The sequence below is a fragment of the Liolophura sinensis genome, chromosome 8 (assembly GCF_032854445.1).
Source record: "Liolophura sinensis isolate JHLJ2023 chromosome 8, CUHK_Ljap_v2, whole genome shotgun sequence".
NCBI classification, from domain to species: domain Eukaryota; kingdom Metazoa; phylum Mollusca; class Polyplacophora; order Chitonida; family Chitonidae; genus Liolophura; species Liolophura sinensis.
The window spans coordinates 55017807-55045344 of NC_088302.1; the positions used below are offsets into that span (position 1 = coordinate 55017807).

A 27538-nucleotide genomic window follows, 5' to 3' on the forward strand; every position below is an offset into this window, starting at 1 on the left:
CCTACACTGTCTAATTCCGTCTCATTGCCTTTGCTGGTTCTGGCTTATGCCTTGTGGTTGTCATATTACTGTATGCAAAGCTGTTTCGTCCTGAATTTTTTGAATTCGGGACTTTTTGAATTCTTAAGACAGCTGATAGCTGGCTATAACTATATAAACCTGTTGAACCGATTGAGTAGATTCGTTTAGGCCTTTTTAACTCTTCCTACCATTGGTCTTACAATAAATGATTCTGTAATGATATTGAGATCAGCTAGTGATCTACGCAGACACATTTTGAGTAACGTGGAACATCTGCAAGGCTCACTATACATTTCATACATTTCGGGCCGTTACGTCTTACCTAAATCTTTACAGAGCAGTGCTTTTGTATGGACGGTAAGCACTGGACAGGCTTTAGCACAGAGGGTCATAGAGGGTGATGCATGGACAAAGTCCATAATTGCGCTATTAGTAAAGATAGTTATTGTTGTAGGGCGGTGTACTGTCTCTGATAGTATTTATAAGAAATGGCTGAGCATTTATAAGTGAACATTTTAAAGCCTTTGTGAATTTTGGGCAGACCAAATAATTGTTAAAGATGTGGATGTTAACCCTTCAATTGTTTTAGGATTTTGAAGATAAATATTTTCCATCATTTTGTTTTTCTCCCTTGTCAGTTTCAGACACACCTAACAACAACTGCTTCCCCAGGGGACGGTGCATGCCCGATCTAACTTCTAGCCATACATCTGTAACGATTACTCTATCCATTCAGCATGAACCAATGTACCAATGTGTAAGCTATTATTATTAGCTCAAACCCGTTATTTATATCAGAATTATGTTGAGAATAACCTTTGTGTAATAGGTTGTTGAAATTTTCTTATTTAGTGTATTCAATGAGTAATCTAATGATTGAGAGCTTTCCTTGGTTTTTGTATAATCAGGAGAAACCAGACTGATATTGACTGGCAACACTTGGAAAAACCAGCAGGGAAATCTCTAACTGATAGTTAAACGTTTTCCACACTTGTCACAATAATTCTCTGATCTAACAGTGCCAAAGAGAGTAGATGCACACGTTGTTAGTTAGCTCTGGAAACGTATCAGCCATCTCTGTCTTACTGTGGTAGCTATTCAGCACAATTGATAACACGATTCTTCCCTTTGGTTACATAAAGAAGTATGTGTGCGAAACCATGAACAGACCTTCTGGTAACAGTGTGTGGAGAGAAGGAAGAGTGGTAGTTTACACTGATTGATTGGTGCTAAACTCCGCTGCTAAAGCCGTGTACTGTCCACAACCAATTTAGGCTTTCAGGAGAATTGGGTGAGTAAGCTAAACTGTGCCTGGAGAACGAGGGGAGGGTTTGCATGACTAGAGGCCTCAGCAGGACAGTCTGTAGCTTCACCTCTCCTAAAGGCCCTTCCCTCCCTAGGCGACAGAAAGTGGCTACTTAATACCTGGAAATGACTGAGGAGGTCTTTGCTCAATGTTTACCTCTTTCTCAATTAACTAGATTCCAGATTAGATGCGTGTCTGGGGTTGTGTGTAGCTGGCTGGTATCTGGGCTGCGGAGACCCGGTTGACGTGCCACAGACCGCCTGCTGTTCCCTGCTCAACATAACGTCCTGACTCTCCACGACCCTGGCGGCCCTAAGCTGTAAGTGTGATGGAATACTGCCCTATGGCTGCTCCTCAGTGATCGGGCCGCTGACATACAGAAGCCCTCCTTACTCAGGAACAGATCTGTTATTGTAAACGGGTTTGTAATGCAAGGCAACCAATGAATTATGTCTTTTACAGGCATTTTCATGGCAAATACTTGGCATATAATCCCGTTAAGTAATTTCTGTCAGTTTTAAAGTTGGCGAATAAGCTTCTCCATGTTTCCGTTATGTGACTGTGTCTTACTGTGGCTAACCTGGAGGATATATGAGAGTAATGCGTCCTGTTATTAGACATCGTCACAGTGACGTAGACAATCAAATTAGCCAATCAGATATGTATTGTGAATCTATTTTATACTTAAGATGGATTTTATCATTCGGCTGTGTGGAATCTTAACTTGAATTATACATCTGAAATGTCGACATTTCATCTATCAGAATTCGCCAGGATCTATGTAAATAACTTGCATCAGTAACAGTCTGACAGTACAGCATGAACTTTCATAACGTTTCAGACTGTGTATGAATTTACGAGATATGACCAAAACATCAAATATCGAACTGGCCGTTGATGAGCTCCGATGACGTTTTTCAAAGTGTGCTAACTGCCAAATCAGTCATTATCACAAAAATGGCTGTCTTCTCATGCCCATTAGTTTATGTGGAATGCCAGTAAATCTTCTTACGTCGACTGTACTATGTGGAATATCATCAAATCTCTTCTGTGCTACCACGTTGTCTGAAACTACAATAATATTAGTGTCGCCTACCGAAAAGCGCTTACATAAACAATCTGCTCAGCCGAATCATCTTTGTGGAAATGTCAATGAGGTACCAAATATGGAATTACAGACTGAATGAAACACTACACAACAGTAATAAACCCTATTGGTATGTACATATCCTGTTTCAATCACAAAGCCATGGTCGATGTGGACACAAGGTTGCTTTCTAGAACAATGTGTGTGGGGAATGAACTTGTAAGGGCGGCCTGGGAGGTCGGGGAAGAGGTCAGAATGTTCCACTGAGATAGCCACACACTAACTGACATGGCGATGGTGCTGACCAAGGGCCAGTTACAAAGAAAAGTGAACCACCAAACCGTTGTGTATGATGTATTGGATGTTGCTGACATGCCAGACACAATGCTTTGATTAAGGATTAATGGCCGCGAGGACAGTGGAGAGTGTGTTGAGAGGAGTGGAAAGTCTTGCTCTGTTGGCGTATCTGTTCATTTTTTTTGGCCCCATCTCGCCAGATTTGCTGCCCTTAGGGCTCAGACTGGCAACCCGTCCTGTGTTAACCCCGAGGGTCCTTAATCGTGCTCATCAAACCAGAACATAAGCAGGTTGTGCCGTGTAATAAATATCAATACTTATTCATAGATTTGGACCTAACCAAGAAAAAGGTAAACTTCCGAGCACTTCAAGTTAACTTGTTCAGAGAGACTTTATCTGTATTGATCGCCTTTAAGTCTTATCATTACACCTCTGAAATGCCACCATTCTAGTGTTGAAAGGCCACCATTTTGGTACTGAAAAGACACCATTACACTGCTGAAAAGACACCATTATACTGCTGAAATGACACCATTATACTGCTGAAATGACAGGGTTGTGGTGTTGAAAGGCGGAAATCACACCAACACAGTGGTGAAATCACACCAATACAGTGGTGAAATGACACGGTTATAGTGTTGAAGTGGCATATTGTTGAAATGACACCATTATCGTTCTAAAAGGCACACGTTATGGTCCCGAAATGACACTGTTTAATTCTGAAATGAGTGTTTTAGTGTGGAAATAAAACCGTTGTAATCTAAAACGCTTATGTTGGGGTATGTTCGTTGATGATATTGACAATTGTGTGCGTGGTAGTTTGGCTTCATCCATCAAAACGTCAAAGGCCGTCATCCCGACTCCTATTGATAGACAGGATATGCCATTCTACATACCAAACTCATTTTTGGATGAGAAATCCACCTTTAAGAAAGTACACCATATCTTTATGGTCATTTCATGCAAGATCTAAATTTGCTTTTTACTTTTTTTACATTTTTTTTTACAGAGAATGAAATGCGAAAACATTAAGATTCTCCTTTTTGGGTCGTATAAAGTCACGGGCTCTTTTATGGCTGCTAAAATGACTCTAAGTCTAACTAAAATGACTTAAATTTGCACACTATATATAGACACAGGTGCAGTATTACATGAAGTTTCAGTTCATTAGTTTCAGTTGAAAAATACATAAACCTGAGAATTACACGCATGTAGCAACTACAACTACTGTAGGACTACACACATATGTAAGGACTATGTATCTATGTAACAGCTATATCTGAGTGGACTGCATAAATAACTTGTAAATTTGTTAATATATCTGACAGCATACTTTTTCCCATGAGTATTTTTAGCTTCGCGTACGCAGGCCTGTGCGATTTCTGAAGTGCGCGATGAGCGGAGCTGTGGTGTCGCTACTTTGAGGAGAATCTGCACGTGCATGTATAACATATGATAGTTTTGTCGATTTCGGGGACCATTTTTGTTTTCAATACTTGTAAAAGTTTCACAATTTGAAAAGGGCCTTGTAAAATATTAACTTTCTCAATTATTATCGTGTTATGACCGTGTTATGATCAAATTATAATCGTGAATTTAGTCACTTTTACCTCATATATCCAAATTACGTCGTTTTTCTCAGTATACACATATTCCAGGTCTTCCATTATACAGATTTCAACTTCTTAGTTTCTCTTTCCGATGTCTTTTCACAAAATTGTGTTTCAGGAGTCCAAACTGTAAACTGTATGAGTGGCATGTTTCACATTATCATTTCGTCACATTCCATTATAACACCTTATATTCATTTTGCCTTGTGCTGGTACTGTTTTAGTTCAAGGCCGAAATCTAAAGCCGCGTTCACACCATTCGATTTTTGAATGCTACTGTCACGTAGTTATAGTGCATGTTTCATTTGATCAGTCGATGAACGTGACCAATAAAATGAACCGATCAAGAATAATTCTGTCTTACTTCTGGGTGCCTCATGTACATGAGGGCTGGGTGTATGGTGCAAAAAGCGCTACCAAAGGCGTCCACTTTTGCATTACTATACTAGATTGTGATAAAAATAAACGACTGCACGGTGTGCTGTCCAGGTACGCGTTGTTCATATACACATTCCAAAAACTTCTTAAACTCATCATACACATGCCTTATCATCAGCCAATTGGGAGTGCATATGTGACTGTGTTAACTTTTGCAGTAGGAGATCAGCGACTAAGGACTTGGTGGAGAAATGATGTCGTGGATTAGAAATACCGTTTGACGAACATCACCATTTTAAAATTAGGTTTCAATAAAGAAACTCAAACTATTTCTTGTTGGTAAACTTCACCAGCGACTGCAGTGGAAAAACATAAGTGTTCTTTGAAATATTTCTGTGGTTATTCAATAAATACAAAATACCTACATTATTCAATAAAGAAACTCAAACTATTTCTTGTTGGTAAACTTCACCAGCGACTGCAGTGGAAAAACATAAGTGTTCTTTGAAATATTTCTGTGGTTATTCAATAAATACAAAATACCTACATTATTTGCAATAATACTACTTTTCTGGGTTTGCTTGGTTAATAAATGTTCGTGCTTATCAATTAGGTAATATGGGATTTCTGCCTATTGACGCCTGGAGGATCGTGTAGCATACAGTACAGAACCACTCAACCAAGGCAAAACCCCGGAGAATCAGCAAGAAGCTCTCGCTCGTTATTGCTGTCTCCCAATAAACTATCCCACCCCCACGCCCCAAGCTTACCCCCTCTCAATCAATTAAAAACTGTCCACGGCGCTGTCAGATGATGGAAATAGCACTGATGAGGTACAGGGCAGAACGCCCACAAACCTGTGCTAGAGGTATGATGTAACTGTAAGTATACTGTACTTACGGAAAGTCAGTATGTGTATAGAGAATGTATATTGAAAGATAAACGATGTGAACTATTCAAGCTTATGAATAAATAATGTATATTACAGTTTTACGTAATACGAGTGTTTGTGAAAGTTCTATTGAGTGAATAAATAATGTATGTTACAGTTTTACGTAATACGAGTGTTTGTGAAAGCTCTATTGAGTGAATAAATAATGATTATGGATTAACACCACTTCGGGTCATGATGCGAGCGAGAAATGTTTAAATCACGAGGCTGAACCATTAGTGCATTGCCAATTAGGTTATGAAGTGTAATCAAATGTCAAGGCAGGCTCACCAACAGGTAGGCTATGCGTCCACTTGACAGTGTGATAAATGGTGCCTGGACACACACAACCTGTGAAGTATGTCTACTTGATGGTGTGATAAATGGTGTCTGGACACACACCACCTGCGAAGTGCGTCCACTTGACAGTGTGATAAATGGTGTCTGGACACACATAATCTGTGAGGTGCGTCCACTTGACAATGTGATAAATGGTGTCTGGAGACACACAACCTGTGAAGTGTGTCTACTTGATGGTGTGATAAATGGTATCTGGAGACACACAACCTGTGAAGTATGTCTACTTGATGGTGTGATAAATGGTGTCTGGACACACACAACCTGTGAAGTATGTCTACTTGATAGGGTGATAAATGGTGTCTGGAGACACACAACCTGTGAAGTATGTCTACTTGATGGTGTGATAAATGGTATCTGGAGACATACAACCTGTGAAGTGCGTTCACTTGACAGGGTGATAAATGGCGTCTGGACACACACAACCTGTGAAGTATGTCTACTTGATGGTGTGATAAATGGTATCTGGACACACACAACCTGTAGAGTATGTCCACTTCACGGGGTGATAAATGGTATCTGGACACACACAACCTGTAGAGTATGTCCTCTTTACGGGGTGATAAATGGTATCTGGACACACACAACCTGTAGAGTATGTCCACTTCACGGGGTGATAAATGGTATCTGGACACACACAACCTGTAGAGTATGTCCTCTTTACGGGGTGATAAATGGTATCTGGAGGCACACAACCTGTGAAGTATGTCTACTTGATGGTGTGATAAATGGTGTCTGGACACACACAACCTGTAGAGTATATCTTCTTTACGGGGTGATAAATGGTGTCTGGAGACACACAACCTGTGAAACATGTCCACTTCATATTGTGACAAATGATATCTGGACATACACAACCTGTGAAGTACGTTCACTTGATGGTGTGATAAATGGTATTTGGTCACACATAACCTGTGAAGTATGTCTACTTGACAGTGTGATTATCAAGCTTGTTCACTTCACAGTGTGATAAATGGTATTTGATCACACAAAACCGGATAAGTATGTTCATTTGACGGTGTGATAAGTGTTTTTGGGCACACAGAACCTGTGAAGAATGTTCACTTGATGGTGTGACAAATTGTATTTAGTCACAAACAACCCAGTGAAGTATGTCTGCTTGACAGTGTGATAAATGGTATTTGATGACACACAACCTGTGACGTATGTCTACTTAATTACGTGATAAAAGGTATTTAGTCACACACAACCAGTGAAGTGTGTCTACTGGACAACGTGATAAATTGTACTTGATCGCACACAGCGTGTGAAGTATATCTGCTTGACAGTGTGATAAATGGTATTTGGTCACACACAACCTGTGAAGTTTGTCTACTTCACAGTGTGATAAATGGTATTTGGTCACCTCCAACCGGTAAAGTCCGGTTACGTGACGTTCACCTCAGCAAAGTATAAAGTCTGGCCTTTACAGTAGCATCACTCTCAGTAAAATTAAAGCAATGAAGCAAAATTATCAAGAACTTTACCTGGAATATGATTAAGTGAATCACTGATTAATTGATTGGTTAATCGATTGATGATTAACGCCGACCTGGATTGCTAAAGTGCTGTACAGTGGAGATATGAACACTCGTTTATAAAGTTTGTATGTGTTCATAAAGTGCAAATAGACAATTTGGGCTTAAAAAACACACGTGTATTTCGAAGGCTGCGCTGGCCAATTCACCCTTTAAGAACTCATTAAATTAATTAAAAATTTATGTTTTACAGCACCGGGTCAAAAATAAGTATATGTCATGCCATGATAACGGAATCTAAGAGTCAAGGTTCTGTCAGGTGTGGTCCCAGTATCACCGGGTCACTCAGACGTCTGCAACCCGCTGTCTGCATCAGGCCAGACAGGCCGCACTACCATACCGACGGCTACTAGACTCGACAGTGCGCGCCGGCGTGCTCGCAACCAATGAACGGAAACGCAGCGTTGCGTATAAGTATCGACCCGAAGAGGCGGGTGCCAGTCAGTAATCCAGACCTTAATAGTTATGGACGAGTGCTGGAACTAAGACTACGAGGATGGTATTGTCACCGAGCATTTATGCGAATCTATTGATAGGATAGTTAACGAAATAGTCAATCCTACATAGCCCAGTGGGGCCGACAGACACTCTTATCAGAGTGGTATAAGCCCCAGGTGTATAGAGAGCAACTCCCAGCTGGAAACACCTATACCTGCCTCCCAGCAGGAAACAGTTATCGCCGCCAGCGCTATGGAGTAATCCCTTAAAATGGAATGATACGGTAAGCTCTGTTTCAAAGTTTTCTTCTAAATGGGAATGTCATATTTGTATCTAGACCTTTATATCTCATTGCGAAAATTCTTTGTTTAACTTCAAACCGGATTGAAAATACCCTGCATTCACAGGTGAACATACCTTTCTGGTTTTAGTTAGCCAAAGTTCATGATGCCCTCAGGAATAAAATAGTTGTACGTGTGTACCTCTGTTTGTAGGGGTTTCTGCACAGGAAAGATGATGTTTTTTTTTACCCCACAATGAAATATCGACGTACACAAGTCCTTTTTCGTTTTTCCTGAGATGCTGGGTAGCGGACATATGTGATTTATCTTGTAAGTGGCAGTTATTTCCCCAGCGAAATAAGCCTGTCCTTGCAGGATAGCACCAGTGCACTGGAACATGGCGTAATGATGCTCTACGCCTTAGGAAGCAAATAATCCAGGGCTCGGTAATTAGCAAAATATCCGACTTCGCAGCAATGCGTGAACGCCTTCAACGAACCTTTTGTCTATTTCATGCTATATAGGTAGTCTTTACGGCGATATGACCAGAGTTTACTGTTGTTCTTCCGATGGCCCTAAAGATCAATGTATAAACATAATTCTCTTGAAGATAAAATAACACTATCGTTAACACTTTCGTCATTTGTTCATTCCAGGTATTAATGTCGTACTCTGAATTGTTCGACAGACTTCCATTCCTTTCGCCTGATGGCGCAATCAGTTCTGGAATCTCCACACTAAACCCGCCAAATGACACTATCAGAATATCATCTTGATGAAGTGCTTATTTGTTAAATTTTCATATATTTAGAGCTATGGTTTGCCCATCGGGTAATAAGTATATAAAAGAGGCTTTTCCGTTATCTGAGCAATCAAGCTAATCCCGGCAGAGATTAATTTACTCGGTGCAAGTAGAAAGAGATCCGCTGCATTTAGCACCATATGGGGAGTGGTTTGGGGAATCGGCTTGACATTAGGACATAAGTAAAAATTCAGTAAAATAAAAGGTAGATAAATTCTGTAATTTGTTGATAGGGAGTGTTACAAAAAATCTGGAAAAAGCGGTTTTACTTCCACAAACTGAAAAGTTGCTTAAGCTGTTTTTTCTTGTAGCGAAAATAAGTCGGGATTAGGCTAGAAAATCACGTTTGCCTGAAACTAGCTTGTTACCAGAGCTTGTGCTTCAGTTACAGAAATTACCGGTCTGTCATTTCAGCAGGTAACAAGGGTCAATCCAATTTGATTTGATATTATATGGATCTTCCGCTTTATGGCCTTTTTCTGCATATGGTGAGAAGTCGAGTATATATCAAACATTCAGTTAGAATTGGTATCGATCTAAAAGCATTAATTGCTCGTGCATAACAAGTTCTCTGTAAATCCCTCGTTTTGTATTGATTCCCCTTTGCGTCAACTTGTGTTGCCGCTTGTTAAAGTTGTGGAAGTAAACGCAGTGGAAAGGGGAAGTACGAACTGACTAACAGTCCCTGGTACTGAACACTACACCTTTGTCGTTCTGATTGTTGCAGTGAAAGGGAAAGCCCAAGGAAATGAAAACTTGTTGACTTGAACTGCACATTAAATGATGTTTGTCTTGAAGCTTGCAGTAAACACATTTTTCTTTCCACTTCAAAAACTTTGACCATTTCATGACCCAAGAGAGGCTGTAGTAACTTGATGGATTGCTTTTGGTTTCTTTAATTAATTTATCGCAACCCATAAAATTATTTCTGGAAGTGTGCTTAAAAAATCTCAATGAACTATTTCTCCCTTTTGTCTGTACAAGAAGAAAAAAGCATGGGCGGAGTTCTTCTTACTGACAGAAGCAAATACATTGATTATAGGGCTTGCCATTTTTCGTGCAAATGTCTTTGTCATAGTCACCTTTGTGGTGTATTGCGCACCACACAGGGTATGCCAAAGCATGACCACAGTTGTACTATAGAACCAAGTCTGACATACATTGCCGCTAGCCAACAAGAATGTTTTAGTAGCTCGACACATTAGTATTGTTTTGCTTGCATTAAAGTGTAAGAAATTTTCTTCCTTTCTTAGTGGCAGAAACAGAATTTTACGACGACGGCAACCGGATCACGATATTCCAGTTTAATGTTTCGACCACAAAGACACCGATATACCAAACCGACAAGGATGCACCAAAGTTAGGCTTTACGGAAATATGATTTACATAAATTGACTGACTGTATTTTTTATGTTATTATTGCAAAAATATTCGCCATTAAAAGTATTAGTTGTTTAGGGTTTCTCTGAGCCATAAAATTAAGATTTGCATACTTGACGGCTTGTTGTTTTTATTAATAGAGCAGATTGCTCTAATAATTGGCTAGTTAACAGATTGGATTTTAGGGAAAGTAAGCCTATAGAAGCATTTAGCTTTCTGCATTTCCTGTAGCGATAGGCTCTTGTTATGGTTAGCTTGCAACCGTTCTACGCATGAAGCAGGCGGCAATTAAACCAGCCGCGTCGTACTGCCCATTTTATGAGGTATTTTTTGTGAAGGCGCCTAAATTTAATGGCAAAAGCTACTCTTTATCTGACATTAACATGGGATTAGAGGGCAGGTCAACAGCCAGAGAAAGAGTCTGTGGAATCTTTACGGGACAGTAAACCTTTAAAGGAGGTTTTTGTATGAATTTAATATCTTTAAAAATAAATCCTCTTTTTGCAGAATCTTGCTCCTAGTGTACGCCGTATTTTTATAGCTTTTCGCCTACGGAAGGACGCACCTGTCACAGTAAGTGAAACAAGGGAGAGGCATTTGATCCAATGCTGAACAGACTGGCCCTAAAAAGGCCAAGAAATATAAGTTCAGGCCAAGAGCAAGGTTATAATACCGTGCCTTGGCCCGGTCTTTTTTAGTATCAGCCTAGAATTGTATGTACCCACACACACGTTATACACACAGGCTGTAGCTACGCCCACTTAAATACCTTTGGGTATTAAGACTTTTTGAAGGGTATTGAGGGAATGTGAAAGACCATGTTGGGAAAGATTGTCGCCGAAGGACGTGCATGTAACCCAGGCGAATAAAACTGATTGATCAGAAAGGATAACAGCAGAGTGTATGTTGCTGGTACCCGAACTGTACAGACAGGAAAGTAAATTAACATACAGCCGGGTGGGCACTTTGACTGATAAACGGGCAAACAGACTGACAGCCGGCTGGGCAAATAGGTTGATAGCCGGCTGGGCGAATAGGATGATACACCGGCTGGGCAAATAGACTGATAGCCGGCTGGGCGAATAGGATGATATACCGGCTGGGCAAATTGACTGATAGTCGGCTGGGCAAATAGACTGATAGCCGGCTGGGCAAATTGACTGATAGCCGGCTGGGCAAATAGGGTGATAGACGGGTGGGCGAATAGGATGATAGACCGGTGGGCAAATTGACTGATAGCCGGCTGGGCAAATAGGGTGATAGCCGGCTGGGCAAATAGGGTGATAGCCGGGTGGGCAAATAGACTGATAGCCGGCTGGGTGGGTAAACTGGCTGATAAACTGATGGGCAAATGGACTAATAGGCGAGCGGGCAAATAGACTGATAGACATGAAGGCAAATAGACTGATTGGTGGGTGGGCAAATTGATTGATAGACTTGTGGGCAAATAGGCTGAAAGACGAATGGACAAATGCACTGATAGACGGGTGGACAAATACATTGACATTCGGACGGGCAAATAGACTGATGGCTGGGCAAAAAGACTGATAGACGGCTGGGCAAATTGACTGATAGTTGGGTGAACAGATAAAGGGAAAGATGGGTGGGCATATTAGACTGATAGACTGGTGGGCATATTAGATTGATAGACGGGCGGGGCATATAGACTGATAGACTATCCAAATAGGCTAACAGACGCGCGGGCGAATAGACTGACAGACGAGTGGGGAAACAGAGTGACAGGCGGGTGTACAAACAAATTGATAAATGGGTTCGCAAATAGACTGATTGGTGGGTGGGCAAAGAGACTGATAGACGCGTGGACAAACAGATTGACATACGAACGGGCAAACAGACTGATAGACGGCTGGGCAAATTGACTGATAGTTAGGTGAACAGATAAACTGGAACATGGCCGGGCAAAAAGACTGATAGACGGCTGGGCAAATTGACTGAAAGACAGATGAACAAATACACTGATAGACGGGTGGACAGGTAAATTCATAGATTGGTGGGCAAATAGACTGATAGACGTAAAGGTAAATAGACTGAGAGTTGAGTGGGCAATCAGACGGCGGGCATAAAGACTGATAGACCAATGGACAAATAGGCAGATAGACGGATGGACAAGCAAACTGATAGACGAGTGGTTAAAACAGATTGATAGACGAGTGGACAAATAGACTGATAGACGAGTGGACAAATAGACTGATAGACAAATGACTGATAGACAAAACTGGGCAAACAGACTGATAGACGGGCGGGCATAAAGACTGATAGACCTGTGAACAAATAGGCAGATAGACGGATGGACAAGCAGACTGATAGACGAGTGGGTAAACAGACTGATAGACGAGTGGACAAATAGACTGATAGACGAGTGGACAAATAGACTGATAAACGCGTGGACAAATAGACTGATAGACAAATTAGAAAATAGATGGACAGACGGCTGCGAAAATGGCGAACGTAAATGTTGGGTTAAAGACACGGTTTAAAGTGATCATTCACATAGCTGCCATGCCTGGAGCAGTTTGCCTACAGCAATTTTTCCCATTAAATGAGTTTTCGTGCAATGAAATTTTACCATATAACGAGTGATTCACGTTTGAGAGACTTGCACTTGGTTTGATGGCCGACGCACACTCAAGCCCGTTTGGATATCACAGTATGAATCAGGTGTTTTAAAAGAAACCTAGGATCGGTCTTCTCATGCTTATGTCAGTTTAAGTATTTCTGACGCCTCGTCCCCCATACAAACTTGTACCCTTGTGATGCTTGTCCACCAGAGCCGTGATCGGATCCCTATTGCGTCGTAAAATATACACTTTGTCTCAGACCATAAATCAATGATTTCTTAAACCACAATAAAAAGCTACTGCAGATATTTCAGGTTGTAGTTGGGAATTTCAGTCTGCGTACTTGCTAGACAAAAAATGATCTAGTTTCTCGCAAATTCTTCTGAAAGCATGACTAAAATATCGCGCGATTGGAACTGATATGGATCAAATTCTGCCGAATTCCATTTTTGATGAAATGGAATGGGGAGCTACTCCACTGGGCTCCTCATGTGAGACGGGGAACACTTATTGATTTATCGTGTTACGAAGATTTACAAAGACATTCTCACTACACACTTCACATGTTATTAAAACTATCAGTTCGGGAAATGGTGGAATTGTCAATTGTCTGCAGCATGAAAAACATGATTTTGTTTCCCACGATCCCTCGCAACACACGGTGATTGAAATCCATGAAGCCTGTTCCGTTGTAGAAACGGGAAATTAGCCAACATACAGCGCAATATTCAAAGTTTGTTACATGCCATTAATATTTAGGTTGTTTTTAGTTCAGTTCCTTCAAACCAGCCTTAAGGCAACCTTTAAACTTATACTGATCTTAATCCGTTCATTCATATGGCGATGAGATACATTTTTCTTTTTTACATGGGGAGGTAATGTGCTGCTCTACTGAATATTTTCGGTGATCTCTTGTGTACTGAATAAAGCCAGTCTTGATCTCCTATTTACCGAACACTGAATAAACCCAATCTCTGCCTCAGTTACACGCTTGTGACCAGGTTACACCTTCCCATAACAGTTTGACTGTGACGGATATGACTGGTGTCTGCACCGCACGCAAAATAAACCACACGTTAACTAAGATCGCATGCTTAGAGCATGTCTTTGTTTGTCAGGATTCATCGTAATTAGCATCACTTCCATCACCACTCCATCCCTATCCACACGTTATCTCCTTGCAGTAGGACAACCCCGCCATACAGCAAGAACCACGATGGTTAACACAAAAACCACAGGCCTGACTAGCCTCGGGATTGAAGACGTTAAATTGCAACGTTTGGGGATTTGAGCGGGAGTAGACATGTGGTACTTAGCTCATACGTATTGACCGGCTATGCAATCTCTTCCACTTTGCAGCACTGTAATGACCTGAATTCATGACAATGAAGGTCATGATGTAAACTATGACCTTCAACATCTTCGACAGTTTCCATAAATTTTTCCTGATGTCATTTGATAATACTGGATGACTTCAAAAGCCTTTGCGGCTATATACTTCAGCGGTTGGAGTCATTTGTTCGTATACTGGTTTTAGTACACGGTTTTGTATTTTTAGGACAGCTATTACGGCTATCTGAATATTTATCGCTTCGCGCTGCTTTTAAAACACATACGTTTGATACTCAAATAGATCTTTGAATGGCAGACAATTTCGCCCAAATGTTGCTTTTATGGAGGCAAATATATGTTATAAAATATTACTTGGTGGTGAAATTTACAAATGTTCTCGATAGGATACTACCTTCCAAGCAAACCTCAAGACATTTTAATAAGATCAACAGAACGTTCAGAATCAGGCAAAATGTGGGACTTAATTTTATGCAAATGTTTAGGTCATTCACGTAATTAACTTTGGTATTAGATATAATGGTATAAACGTCATCAAGGCCATGGCATAATGTTATTGACTAAACAAGCTATAAGTTTCTTTTATTCGACGCATTAAGGTAAACCACTCAAATATTGTCTAAAGCGCCCCTATTAAACTGATAAAAATCTGCTGAAGGCGAATCATTTTTTAATCGGATTCAGATGACAAAATCTCTTGTGTGACGCTCAGTTCAATAACCGATTTTGAGATTTCCACCGAAATGACCGATTCGCTAGATACTAGTAAAATGACAACATGGTAAGCAGTTGAATCAGAGCAAACTGGGCACATATTGACGGCCATGTTGCCTGTTATCCCCTCGTAAATCTTGAGGCAATCAATCCGATCAGCTCATAGCTAACCCTCAGCGAGCTTTGTATTATGCTCCTATCGACACGGTCTGTCGATACAGTCGTGCCGATAAACTGACAGCCTGTAAATCGTTTCACCGTAAAACAATTAGAGTGTTAATATTTAACGAAGATTGCAGGTTAAACTTGACTGATAAATACTGCTGAACAATTACTTGTGCTTGGATTATCTCACATATTTTACACAGCTGGGGAAATCGATAATGCGTCGTTTTTTTTTTTTGTTTCGTATTTTGACATTGAAAGCTCACCAGCCTGCATACACTTATAGCCCTTTAATGTATACCAAGTTCCATGGACACGAACTGGAAGAGGAACACGTTTGTAAGTGCTTGACAGAGTTACCTGCACAGGATTTGAAACATGGTATAGCAGACCACGCAACTCGTACTGAAACACCTCGGGGACCTGGGCGAATTTTACGGTGTTATTTACCTGGTGATCACACAATGCTAACTCCTCACCTTGAAGCCATCGGTCTGGCGCCAAATTTAGCATATTTCTGTATTAGGCAACCGTCGAGAGACTCGCTGAAGCTCAGATTTTCTCTTGTGAGATTGCTGATGCTCAGGGTGCATGTTAATTGAATTATCCCGGCTAAAGGAATGCGGTGGTAAGGCGCCTATTGATAGATTGACAATTCTGAAGAGGAGAACTCTCGGTATGAAGGAAGATAAAATGTGCCAAAATGAAACAGACTCAGCGTTATCACTAGGGAATGGAATTTAGTGAAATGGTGACATGTATACGCAATGAGGGACAGACATCAGGGATAGATTAACAGAAATTTGCACTCGTATATCATTGTAGAAGATTTCCAGGGGAATAGGGGGATATAATTAGGAAGTGTTATGACATGTAATCCAAACCTGGGCAGCTTTATAAGATACTAAACGTACACATTATTGATATCACAGGAGATGAGAAAAAAACATACGCACTAGGGAAAATGGCAGACAGACTAAATCAGAAAAAGTAGATAAAAAGTAGCCAATGGGAATATCCAAAAGATATTGGTAATTCAGAATAGGACAGATAAAAAACAAAACTGCTTTTTGATTTATGTGTTTTTCAAAGATGACAGAAGAAGTGCTGTGTGTGTATTAACAAGGAAACACTGTTGTGTAAGTTATAAGTAAGAGAAGACTTAATTTGAGAAATTAGGTTTATTTAAAATAAAACATTACAAAATGACCTTATTGCATCCGTGCTGAATTGATCGAACTGTGTCTTTTGTGAAAAGAAAATTTGTCAACAGCATTAATCGAGAAATGTCTACAGATTTCAGGCAGACATGCATTGCTAACTGCAATCCTACGAGTGCTCCATTTCAGACATGAAGTAGTGTTCTACACAGGGCTACACGGGAGCTCCTAACCATCATCAGCGATAACTGCAACGCCATGATCCTTCCGGACAGCCACATGCCTCACACATTGTCTCGGGGGCAAATATCAAATAGATTAGCCCTACCATGCACTTACAGCGGTTGCCGGGCTTTGCTCATCCCCAGTGACCAGCTCTGCTCAATATTGTCATAACATAGACCAATCGATAGCGTAATTTGAAGGTTATTGAATTCCAATATTAAAAGACGCCGAGAGTGAAGCGAAAAGAACGACGTTATCGGCTAAGAAAATAACCATTTCATTTAGCGTTGTTATTTATACCCTACTCACAAAGTGGGCCAAGGCTTTCTGTGCTTGAAAGAGGACGAGCTGAGCTCTTTTCATAGAGCTGTATTACTTCTCCTGGCTTTTTCCTAATAATGTTCTCAGTAAAGTCATGTTTCAAAATGAAGAGGAGGATTTAGTCTTTCTAAAGACTCCTTTATTGTTTGTTCTCGAGGGAAGCCCAGGTCTAGCTTTTAGACCTCTCGGAAAGCCTCCAACCCAACAGCGTCTATTTAGATAAGACATGAACACTAGAAATGGTTCGGCACTCCTCCTCCTAGACTTACCCCCTTTTAATACTTGGGGCAATAATGCGTGCAAGCGGACTTTAACTTCCGGTTTGTAATGTATTCATGGGACTTTGATTCATAACGGAAAACACCGCTTGGATGAAACACAGCGAGTCTGCGTTAGAGAAGTATTTCTCAGCGACAATTTTTACGAACAATTTGCAATCGGTTTCTTGTCTTCCTTTGTGTTTGCATTATAACCTAAGGGAAATTACATTCATTGTGTTGCATACAATCCATGCAAGGGGTCCTATTACAGCTTTTCAGTCATAAATCATAGCGATTGTAAGGGTACTTGAGAAGGTCAATGGGGTCTGATAAGCCCGCCTTTGTGTGACAAGTTGACAGCATTATTACATTGTGCGGGAACCCTTCACGTCATTTACATCTGCTTTCTAACAGCCTTCACTCACAGCTTAACCCTTTTACTCTTTCACCAAGAGTAGATCCGTAAAGTTATACATAATATATTTGTCTGCCTCCTTCTGGTCAGTTTTTATGCTCGATCTATTAGCCCTCGGGAAGCTGGTTCGATCTCACGAACCAACTCTTGGAAGATGGCCATCTAACTCTCCGAAGTAGTCTTTGTACGACTTTATAAAAGGTATGCTTGCTTTTACAATCCCTGTGTCTACAGCAGACGCCATGCTGATCAGTAGCCATTATGTGTCACTGGTCTCCTAAACACACCGATTGGCCTTTTACTGGGATAAGGCTCCAATGGCGGTCTCCGCAGAGCAGGTCCATTTAACAGAAGAAATTCGCGCATGATTTCGACACGCACCAATTTTCCTGCAATCTCTGACGTTGTCTGGGTCATCTAGTGTGGGGAGAATTCAGTCAGTCTGAGGAGGAAGTAGGAGAGATTAGCAAGAGGACAACACTCTTCACAAACCTACCTTTTTTCCGCCAGGGGTCATGGTGACAACTCTTGGAGCAGTAACCCGAGGATCCGTGGGTGAAGAGTTTATTTATTAAGTTTCCATAACATCGTCTTCAAAGATAACAGCTTCTTTTGTCAAAATTCCGTTTCTGCAAATATTTAGTCTCCAATTCCCCATGCGCTTTGTATCCGAATACTTGCCCATACACCCCCCCCCCCCTTTATACGGAGGTAATTATACACTATATTTTTTGCCTTGTATAGCTTTATATCGACCATTATTATTATCATATATTGTATATTTATATCTATGCACCCGGCGTATTGCCAGGTACATCGAAATTCATCTGCACATGCTAATCTACATATCTGAATCTAGATTAAAGCATCTGAGAGATGAACAAGGCACTATAGTGACTGGTGAAACAATATGTCCATCTTTGAAATCAGCTTAACACTTATAGCATTAATTTGTTAACTGATGCAAACTGACCAATGGGACAAGTTGCACATCGCAGACACGGTCTCAGAAATCCGTTCCCTAATTACATCGCCTGTACGGCTATTACAGAGCCAGACATTGGAGAGCATTTCCTATGAGAGTTTACCGATGTCCAGTTACCATTATACAAAGGTCATTTGTAGGTGTTTGAGTAATGAGCATCTCGTGATCTAGTGACATAAGCAGAATTGTTCAAGGTAACGTCATAAATCCAATCGCTACTTTGTTTTGTCTTCTTGTTCTTTTCCTTCCATTATCACCATAAGGTTCAAATTATCCTTTCACTTCTTTGTGTCTATGAAGATGATGTGCCAGAATGTCTTTCATAGCTAGAAATACTGGTTTAGCCCTGTTGTGATTCACATTTCTTTTTTACTGATGTGTTTGATAACCTGATGATTTGACATATGTTTACCTTCCTTGATGTTAAAAAAGCAATTTAAAGAAGACTACAATAAAAATATGGCTGACATACTTTGCCGGACAGCCAGAGAATCTTAAGTCATGTCCCTCTATGAGAATGGTGCCTTTTATACCTTAAGTCTCCGTCAAACGTCATTACCCTACGGCATTTTTTTCCTGTCAGCAGATCTCAACTAACCACTTCGGATTTGGACTGCATCGTAAGCCGTATAATCCTCAGAGTATTGATTGTTCATCAGGTTAATAGACAAGCAAGTAACATTAATACCTTCTCTGTTCTAAATAATCCACCCCTGAAGCAGCTGGGATATCGTTGACACAGTTTGAACGGCGTGGAAATACCTGCTACAAGAACGACCTTCACAAAAGGCCACAATACGCTAATTCATAGATAATTGTGGAATTAAAACTACATGGTCAGGCACAGTTTTATACTCTCTGGAAGTTAAAGGATCTCAGAGCCGACAATGGCCTTCGGTTAGTTGACCATACAGGATTCAATTATGGCAGCCAAAATTTATTTGCAGTTATGATTATTGGCATGTTAGCGTAGTGACAGTAAAATCCTTCTGCAACCTAGGCCGTTGATAATCCGATTAGTGGTTGGTCGTGATGCTCAGCCTTTCAGGGGGGACATTCAGCACTCACGTAGGGGGTTTTAGTGGCTTTACTGGAACTCTAAACTTCCGGCCGCGTGCCCAAAGCAACCAGAGCCATTTCTGGCCACTTTATTTTCAGACATCACTGGAAGTGAAATTGTCACCCCATTTAGCGCATCGGCGCGTGTGAATTGCGGTGATTGTTCTTCCGGATAGATACTGTACGCCGTCGGTAAAGAAAGGAAGTAAGAGGTGAAGCAGATTTATTGCTTTCACCCTCCTTTCACACTGCCCGTAGGGTGAGCCATCCTCCCTGGTCACCGGTCTAGCCCGGGGGTTGCGTGACCTCTTCAGTTAGCTGACTTTCTGTCAGGGATTTGTCACCAGTGTCCGCATAATGGACCGCACTACTTCTGCGAATTGGCCACGCCATAAAACTTGACACACTTCTGCATGAAAACTAAAGTGCTTTAGAGAGAATCTTTTCGTTTTTCAGCAGGGAATTCACCTTTAATCTGCGTCGTATCGTACAGTATAATATAGCTATCATTGCACAACTGTATCCATCAAATATTAGCATCATAATTTAAAAAATATCAAAATTAGTACGATTCGAGTTACAAACTTTGTTCCTCTTCCAGTTTTTTAAAAACGAATTAATGAATATAAATTTTAGGAGCTTTTATGCCAATCACTGTGTGACTAAGTTTCACGTGTTATTGTGTTATCACTTTCGACGGTGATGAGCAGGTGTGTCCTAATAAACGCTAATCTGGTCTACATATATGTGAAATGCTTCAAGCAGGCGTGGACCGTTAAATACGCCGTGTTGGTTAACTTCCAGTCGCAATCATTGTGTTTTCAAGATTTTTCTGTCTCCACTGAACATGAAGTTTATTTGGAATTACATGCCTTCTACAAGTACGACATACACATAAAGCTTCTAAGGATGAAAAAACAAGTAAAGTTCGATTTTGACACTGAACGCGACAATAAAGTTTGAATTCATGTAATATCAAATATTCTTGAATACGAGATAAAACACCAAATTCAGTCTTCTGGCTGTCTACTTCAGTTCAGTTTACTAGAACTCTCACTAAGATGACATTCTTTATGACTGAAGGGTATAACTTTTCTGTTTCCTGACCATCTACTAATGGACTGTAGGCTATATACCCAACAGGTATAAATCCCCATGCCTATATAAGTGCATGTGCATGTCTGTGGACATCGAGCTAGCAGTGTGTTTAATATTGTATGCTTTGGACATGTCTTCCATACATCATAGGCCTTGCTAAGTGACTGGAAATGGGTTTTGCTTTTCTCGACCTTGAGCGTTGTTTTGTTGCCGAGCTGTGTACGGGTGTCAGACTGCGCTTTATGTTCTAACTTGTGGCTTAAATTCCATACCATCTTAACTTTTAGCTGTTACCTTTTTATTCAGCATTGGAGTCCACTGAACCTGTCTATCGATTAATACTGAAAACTGCGAGGCCTGCCAACAACCTGCTGATAGTCGTGGGTTTCACCTGGCTCTGATCGTTTTCCTCCCACTATAATGCTGGCTGCAGTCGTAAAAGTGAAATATTATTGAGTACGGCGTAAAACTCCAATCAAATATATAAAAAAATAATAACTGTGATGTTTATAATGTGCCTTGTGGTTCACACAACCTACCTACACCTACCTCCTTACCTCTGAGCTGTGACTCACGTTGTCAAGAAGGTCTCGATACCATTACGTGACCTATCGGATGTAATTCATTTGCTCATATGAATTAATAATATTAACCCAGTGATGTTACGGAAATTGGAAATTGAATCAGAAATGCAACGTGCCCTATCACACTGGCGCCTTCACTATAGAATTCTTTCACGTAACAATGTTTTTAACAGATTAATGTCGTAGGTTCAAAAGTGACACATAAAGTACATTTTTTGCATCCTCTTACATCCTCCTTAATTATCCCATTACTGGAATGAAGTTATTACCGTTCAATGATTTATTGTGGTTTATGCAAATGAAAGTGCAAACTTTTGGAGTGAAATGGTTAAAATGCGACAAGGCCGCCCATGTAGTCCTTAACGGGTTAGATGTGCAATTAGGGTCTATCAGTCATACACGATCAGTTCATTGCTTCGTTTTGTAAGATGGAATCTTAACGTTCCGCGGTATTGTGGAAATGACTATGGTTTATTGTACGGCTAATAATTATTATTGAGTAATCACCTACCGGTATAACTCATTTTCGTCTCTGGGTCAGTTTTTAACATCACTATTCATTACTGCATTTCTGGGAGAGAATGTTTGAGGAGATTGTGCCTAACTTGTACCCATGCCTTGTTAGCCTATGACATCCTACTCTCTTGCAGTCTCCGGTCATATAGATACTGACAAAGCTCTGTAGTGAATCCACAAGGCGCGGATTCTTTTCAAGAATCAACCGTTGCGAGTTGTTTCTCCTACTTGAACAATGTTTGTATAATCTATTTCTTTTAGAGAGCCGCCTTTTTTCAACTGTCTGTAAATTCAGTCATATACGCTACCAAAATTGCCTTTAGTCAGTGATACGTAACAACGCATGGATATATCGGAAACCCATATTCTTGCAAAGAAAACAAAACCAGAAAACTTTTTCTAATTCTTAATGTTAAACTGCATCAGCTCATTTTCGACGCCAAGAACTCATTGCCTCGAGCAACGTCATAATTATTTTTTAAAAAGTGGCATGCTGGGGAATGGGCGTTGAGAGTAATTTGTTTAAATTAGCTGCCCTAACATGCGGTTAGAACAAACTCCAAGCAGTAATACAGCCTGCACTGCACTCTCAGTGAATAGACTACATTGTTTTTATAAAAAAATTCCTAACCTCCAGCTTTAAGACCACACAGCCGTGAGATCATATATTACAACCGATTGCATTAAATTTTCATTTAATATTCATTTATTAAGGTTATATTGTACTAAAACGTGTAAACAATTTCAAATATGGCAGTGTCAGAAACAGGTTTCCTTGCAGTACTGTGAACTTAAAACATATCAATGTGTAGGGTTTATGTTGTTACGTGTCACTGACCAAAGGCAATTTTTGTAGCGAGTGTGACTGATTTTACTATCGATCCTTTTTCTACATCTTGATGATAAATCTTACATTAAAAATCTTATATTAAGCTATTTATCACATGTATTTTCTTGACGATTCTCTGAGTTATTTCGTTTTAGTGCTGATGTATATGTAAGGTAATACAATGGTCAGCAACTAAATACATGATCCTGTGACGTTCAAAAAGACCAATCCGTGCCTATGGTTACGGCCCTAAGATTTACTACTGGCAGTATTCGACGACCTCTTGTTTTGTCTGATTCCAGATGACGTTAACGAACAACATGACTAGTTTGGTGACCAACAGCTCGGAGAACGCTTCAGGCCGGGTCAACATCTTTACTGTCCACACGGAGAATGAGTTTTACAACATCCACGTCCCGTCCAAGGCTCTCGTGGACATGTATGCAACCCCTCTCATATACCTCGTTGGTTTCCCCGGAAATGTGTTATCCTTTCTCATTTGGGTCAAACGGCGCATGCGCAAGTCTTCCGGATGTTATCTTGCCGCTTTGGCAATGGCGGACTTGCTATTCCTCAGCTTGCACATCGTCTTCGAGCTAAATAACGTTTGGAATCATCCACTTCTCGATATGCCAGTTGTATGTGAACTCTTCCCAGTTATATTTCTGGGCAGCCAGTATCTCTCACCTCTGCTCGTGCTAGCGTTTACCGTGGAGCGCTATATATCCATCTGTCATCCATTCCAAAGGGAGAAACTCTGCACAACTCGGCGGGCTGTCCGAGTTGTTATATCTTTGTATGTGCTAGCGTTTTCACTTTGCGCAATCCAAGGGTATTTCTGGACATATAATTCCGAAACAGATGCTTGTGAGATCCGGGACGAGGTATCGGCCGCCGGCACCAAGTCGCTCTGGTCAATATGGACGTGGATTACAGAAATGCTTATCTTTCTCGTAGTGCCTTTAATGGTCCTGATTTTAAATGCTTTTGTCATCAAGGAGGCTCGCCGCCTCTCAAGAGAGGAAGAGGCACGATTACATGGCAAGCAACGCAAGACTTCGGCCACCACCGTCACCCTCTTGGCAGTTTCATTTTACCTCATCATCACAACACTTCCTGTCACTATCATGTATGCCATTTACTTTTCCTTCGTGCCAGGCAACACGCTGTTAACGGATCAGGAAATATCACGTGACCCGATTTGGCAGAGTCACCTGACCTACATGTTCATTCGCGCAGTGATTCAAGAAATTGGCACCACCCATTATGCATGCAATTTTTTCATTTATCTCATAACCGGGAAAATGTTCCGAGAAGAACTTAAAGGTCTGCTGAGTAAGTTACTATGCAAACCTTTGGCAGACAAAACTCTACTGGAGTACCGCAGTCTGAACACGTGCGTGGGTCGCAGTGAGAAAGCCGTCCGGGTGACTATTAGGAAAGGCGGCGCTGAGAAACAAGAACAGGCGCACTTATGATCTATACAGTCTGCGTTAGGGAGGGGAAGTGTAGCAGAACTATACACTGCACGGCTGTGAAGATACTGTGAACAAGATACGACACACGTACGTCCTATCCAGGGCGTTTCTGGAAATTAGGTCTGAGTGTTAAAGCTACGGATACCATCTAATACCAAGCTATAACAATTTTCAAGTTTGTTGCACACAGGAAAGCGTTAGTTTTGCTTCCGTGGGAGATAGCACGAGGACTTTCTACCTGTGGCTGGCAGACGGGAAGGCAAATGTGGATGAGTGTGAAAAGTGTTTGACAGTATTGCAAAGGTGAAATGGCCATCTTTCATCACCAAGCTATTAGTGCTATAGTGTTAAAAGTGCATGCTGAATATATGTGTACGTCACACCAAAGACCGATCACAAGTAAACGGCCATCACGGAACTAAGGTAGCAAGAAACTGTCTTTTTTCCTGTGCTTTAAACGATATTTGGAGTAAAATAATGCATTCAACAACAAGAAGCCTGTAGGTATACAGAGCCCAAAACGCCTTGCAGATGTGGTGGTGCATTGGAAAACCTCGATAAGGAGTGTTTCAAGTTATAAAGATTTGGAGAAGTGCTCTGAAGGATAAAGCTTAATTCAGTTGATACATGATATGCAATCTTCCACAGCAATGGGTACTCTCGTGACTCTGTTTTTAGGATGGACAAAGTGGCGGATTAGCAACTTTCGCTAACAGACGAAAATGTCTACAACAAAATCTGCAGATCAATTCTGTGTGGCAAAGTAACAACCTTACTTTTGATTTGTGGATCGATGCATTGTACATGTAATGTGCGCCTTAGTTTGTGGATCGATGCATCGTACGTGTAATTTACGCCTCAGTTCGTGGATAGATGAATTGTACGTATAATTTACGCCTGAGTTTGTGGTATTTTGATATTAACCCGGCTATTTCTGTACGTTACAAGGAACGCTATTATGAAACGTGAAGTGTAATTACCTTGTAGAGCAAATGTTTTTCTGATTAAGGTAGCGAAAAAGGGCTAACAAGAAAGTGATATTTGATGATATGGGATAGAAAATGACGGAATGAACATTTACTGACCTATGCCGATATTTAAGGAACATAAACGAAATTATCGAGTCTTTAGCAACTGAATTGAACGCACTACAATTCTGACGCTTCAAGGCCGTCATCTTCCTTCGACATTCAAAGTATATTGAATTACTTTAAAACTTCATTTTGGCCAAAAATATTTTGTTAATCCACAGGAAGGAGTCACAGTCCACTTGGTTCCTGACTACTCTAGGTCTTTTTTTTCTTTGAGACTTTAGGCTAGAGGACGTGTACGAATCCAAGTTCCTGTCCAGCACATATTAACATGCTCCAGTCGTCTGAGTGCAGATTGTTCTTCCATCAGCCATTCTCATCAGAGAGGCAACTCACTGAAAAACGTCTTGTGTCCCACAGCTGATCATTTTCAAACTTGCTTATTATCATCATTCCAGTCCTGGCATTGTAGATTTTTGCAAATACAACCTTCTTGTGCACCATTCGACAACACATTGAAACCGATGTCGTTCATGTTTTCTTAGCACGATATCCTTTTCTCTTCCGTGTTAGTCAGTGATTAATAACTTTTGACTTTTCCAAAATTGCTTCACCGTGACTTTTACTCCAGTAATTTCCAAATTGTATCGTGTCGTGATTTGACAAAGTTTGTGTTACTGATATATTGCTGGAACTGGTTCGTGACAGATAGATGAGGGCCAGAGGTCAGTTGTTGTGTGTGAGCCCGGACCCAGACTGACTGGACAATTCCCGCAGGCCTTTATCCTGTGAATGGTGGACTGTCTCACACGTAAGCCACGCCGAGTATCACACTCAGACGCTCTTACCGCCTCTCTCTAGCCCGAATAACATTTATCATGACAGAATAAGAAAATGAAGCCCAGGACTGCCTGACGTTTTGCAAACCCAAGTCATTTTTAAGGACAGCGCTGAAGTGGGTTGTTATAGTTAGGGTTCCGTGAACGTAGACGGATTGTATGAAGCTGTCATCTCAATTAGATTAAATTTTACATTTGTCCCAGGTGTATACATATATGATGCGCATGTTTCTACAACATCGTTCACTGAAATAAATCTGTACATATCACTCTATTAGCTGATTTACTGACGACGTGTTCGTGGGACTGGGTCTAAGTGTGCGCTGATTTGGAGAATCGTCCCTCGGGGGCTTTTGTGATGGTCAGGGACAGAGTAAATATGCACGGGAACCTCGGTCCTTGTGAACCCATCGGCAAGCACCCTCCATCTCGGGGATCATTTCACATAATCCTCGAGATTACTATAGCTTGGCTGGTGGGAATGTCACTGATCACACGTCTTTATAATACTAGTATGACGGCTGCGCCGAGATGTGTATATATCATATTTGTCTTTAATGGATAACGGTTAACTGGTAGATTCTCATCACTTCTGGTTAATTTTGACTAATGCCCGAATATGGATCTAACGACAAACTGGGAAGTATCATCAGTCAGTAAATTCATCCATCATTCAACGTGATAATGCTTATGAGGGTATACGACAAGTTCTGGTTTGGACATTTAAATCCGCCTGGAACGTCAATCTCTAATTCTAACGCATTACCCTTAAAGCGTGGATGGATTTGCTCATGGTCATAACTGACTGTAAGGGTTTGCACTGAGTATATATTGGTTTTCTATTAGAATTGACATGGATTCGACCTGTTGACTTCGGGATTTTAAGGTTCACAATTTGGAATCAGCCAGGAGATCCATCGGTGCAGGTCATTGTCAGTGAACGATTTCGAAAGGCTCACAATCTTTCCGAACGTTAACAATGCAGCAACTAGCATTAACCTGTGTAACAAGAAGCTTTAAAATCCATGTGATGTTATATAAAGGTTTAACTTGTCACACGCACAGCCTCTGTAACCAAACCCTTCATTAACACAATCATGATCTGACAGCAAAATTTATTGTCGACCCATCGTAATTATTCCCATGCATCCGTGACATGGCCTGCCAACAGGACATAAAAGACATTAGAAGTCGGCGTAACATTATACAGCACAAGAGTCCCGGCAGTCGGGTCGGGGGTGAAGGGGGGAGGAAGTGAAGGGCTTTGGGGGGGGGGGGGGACATTGGTAAGTAGTAGCAATGTCCTCGTAGCACTCCATTCCTTAAAAAAATTCAATAGAGCCCCGGAAACTCAATTGTTTTTAATTAAAGAACGTTCACCGCTACATAAATGCGCGCTTTGTAAATTTCCGGCAGCTAGCAAGCTGTAGTGATTTCCCAAAAGCGTTAATCTCATACCATAAATCAAACAAGATTTTTTAAAAAAACACAAAATAATTATACT

General features: G+C 40.8%; 1 protein-coding gene across 1 annotated transcript; it reads left to right on the plus strand.

The window, feature by feature from the left end:
* The first annotated feature begins 23006 nt into the window (after window positions 1–23006).
* On the plus strand, window positions 23007–24164 carry LOC135473694 (probable G-protein coupled receptor 139). The gene has a single exon (XM_064753560.1). The coding sequence runs from the start codon at window positions 23007–23009 to the stop codon at window positions 24162–24164; it is 1158 nt and encodes a 385-aa protein (XP_064609630.1).
* The last annotated feature ends 3374 nt before the right edge of the window (window positions 24165–27538 follow it).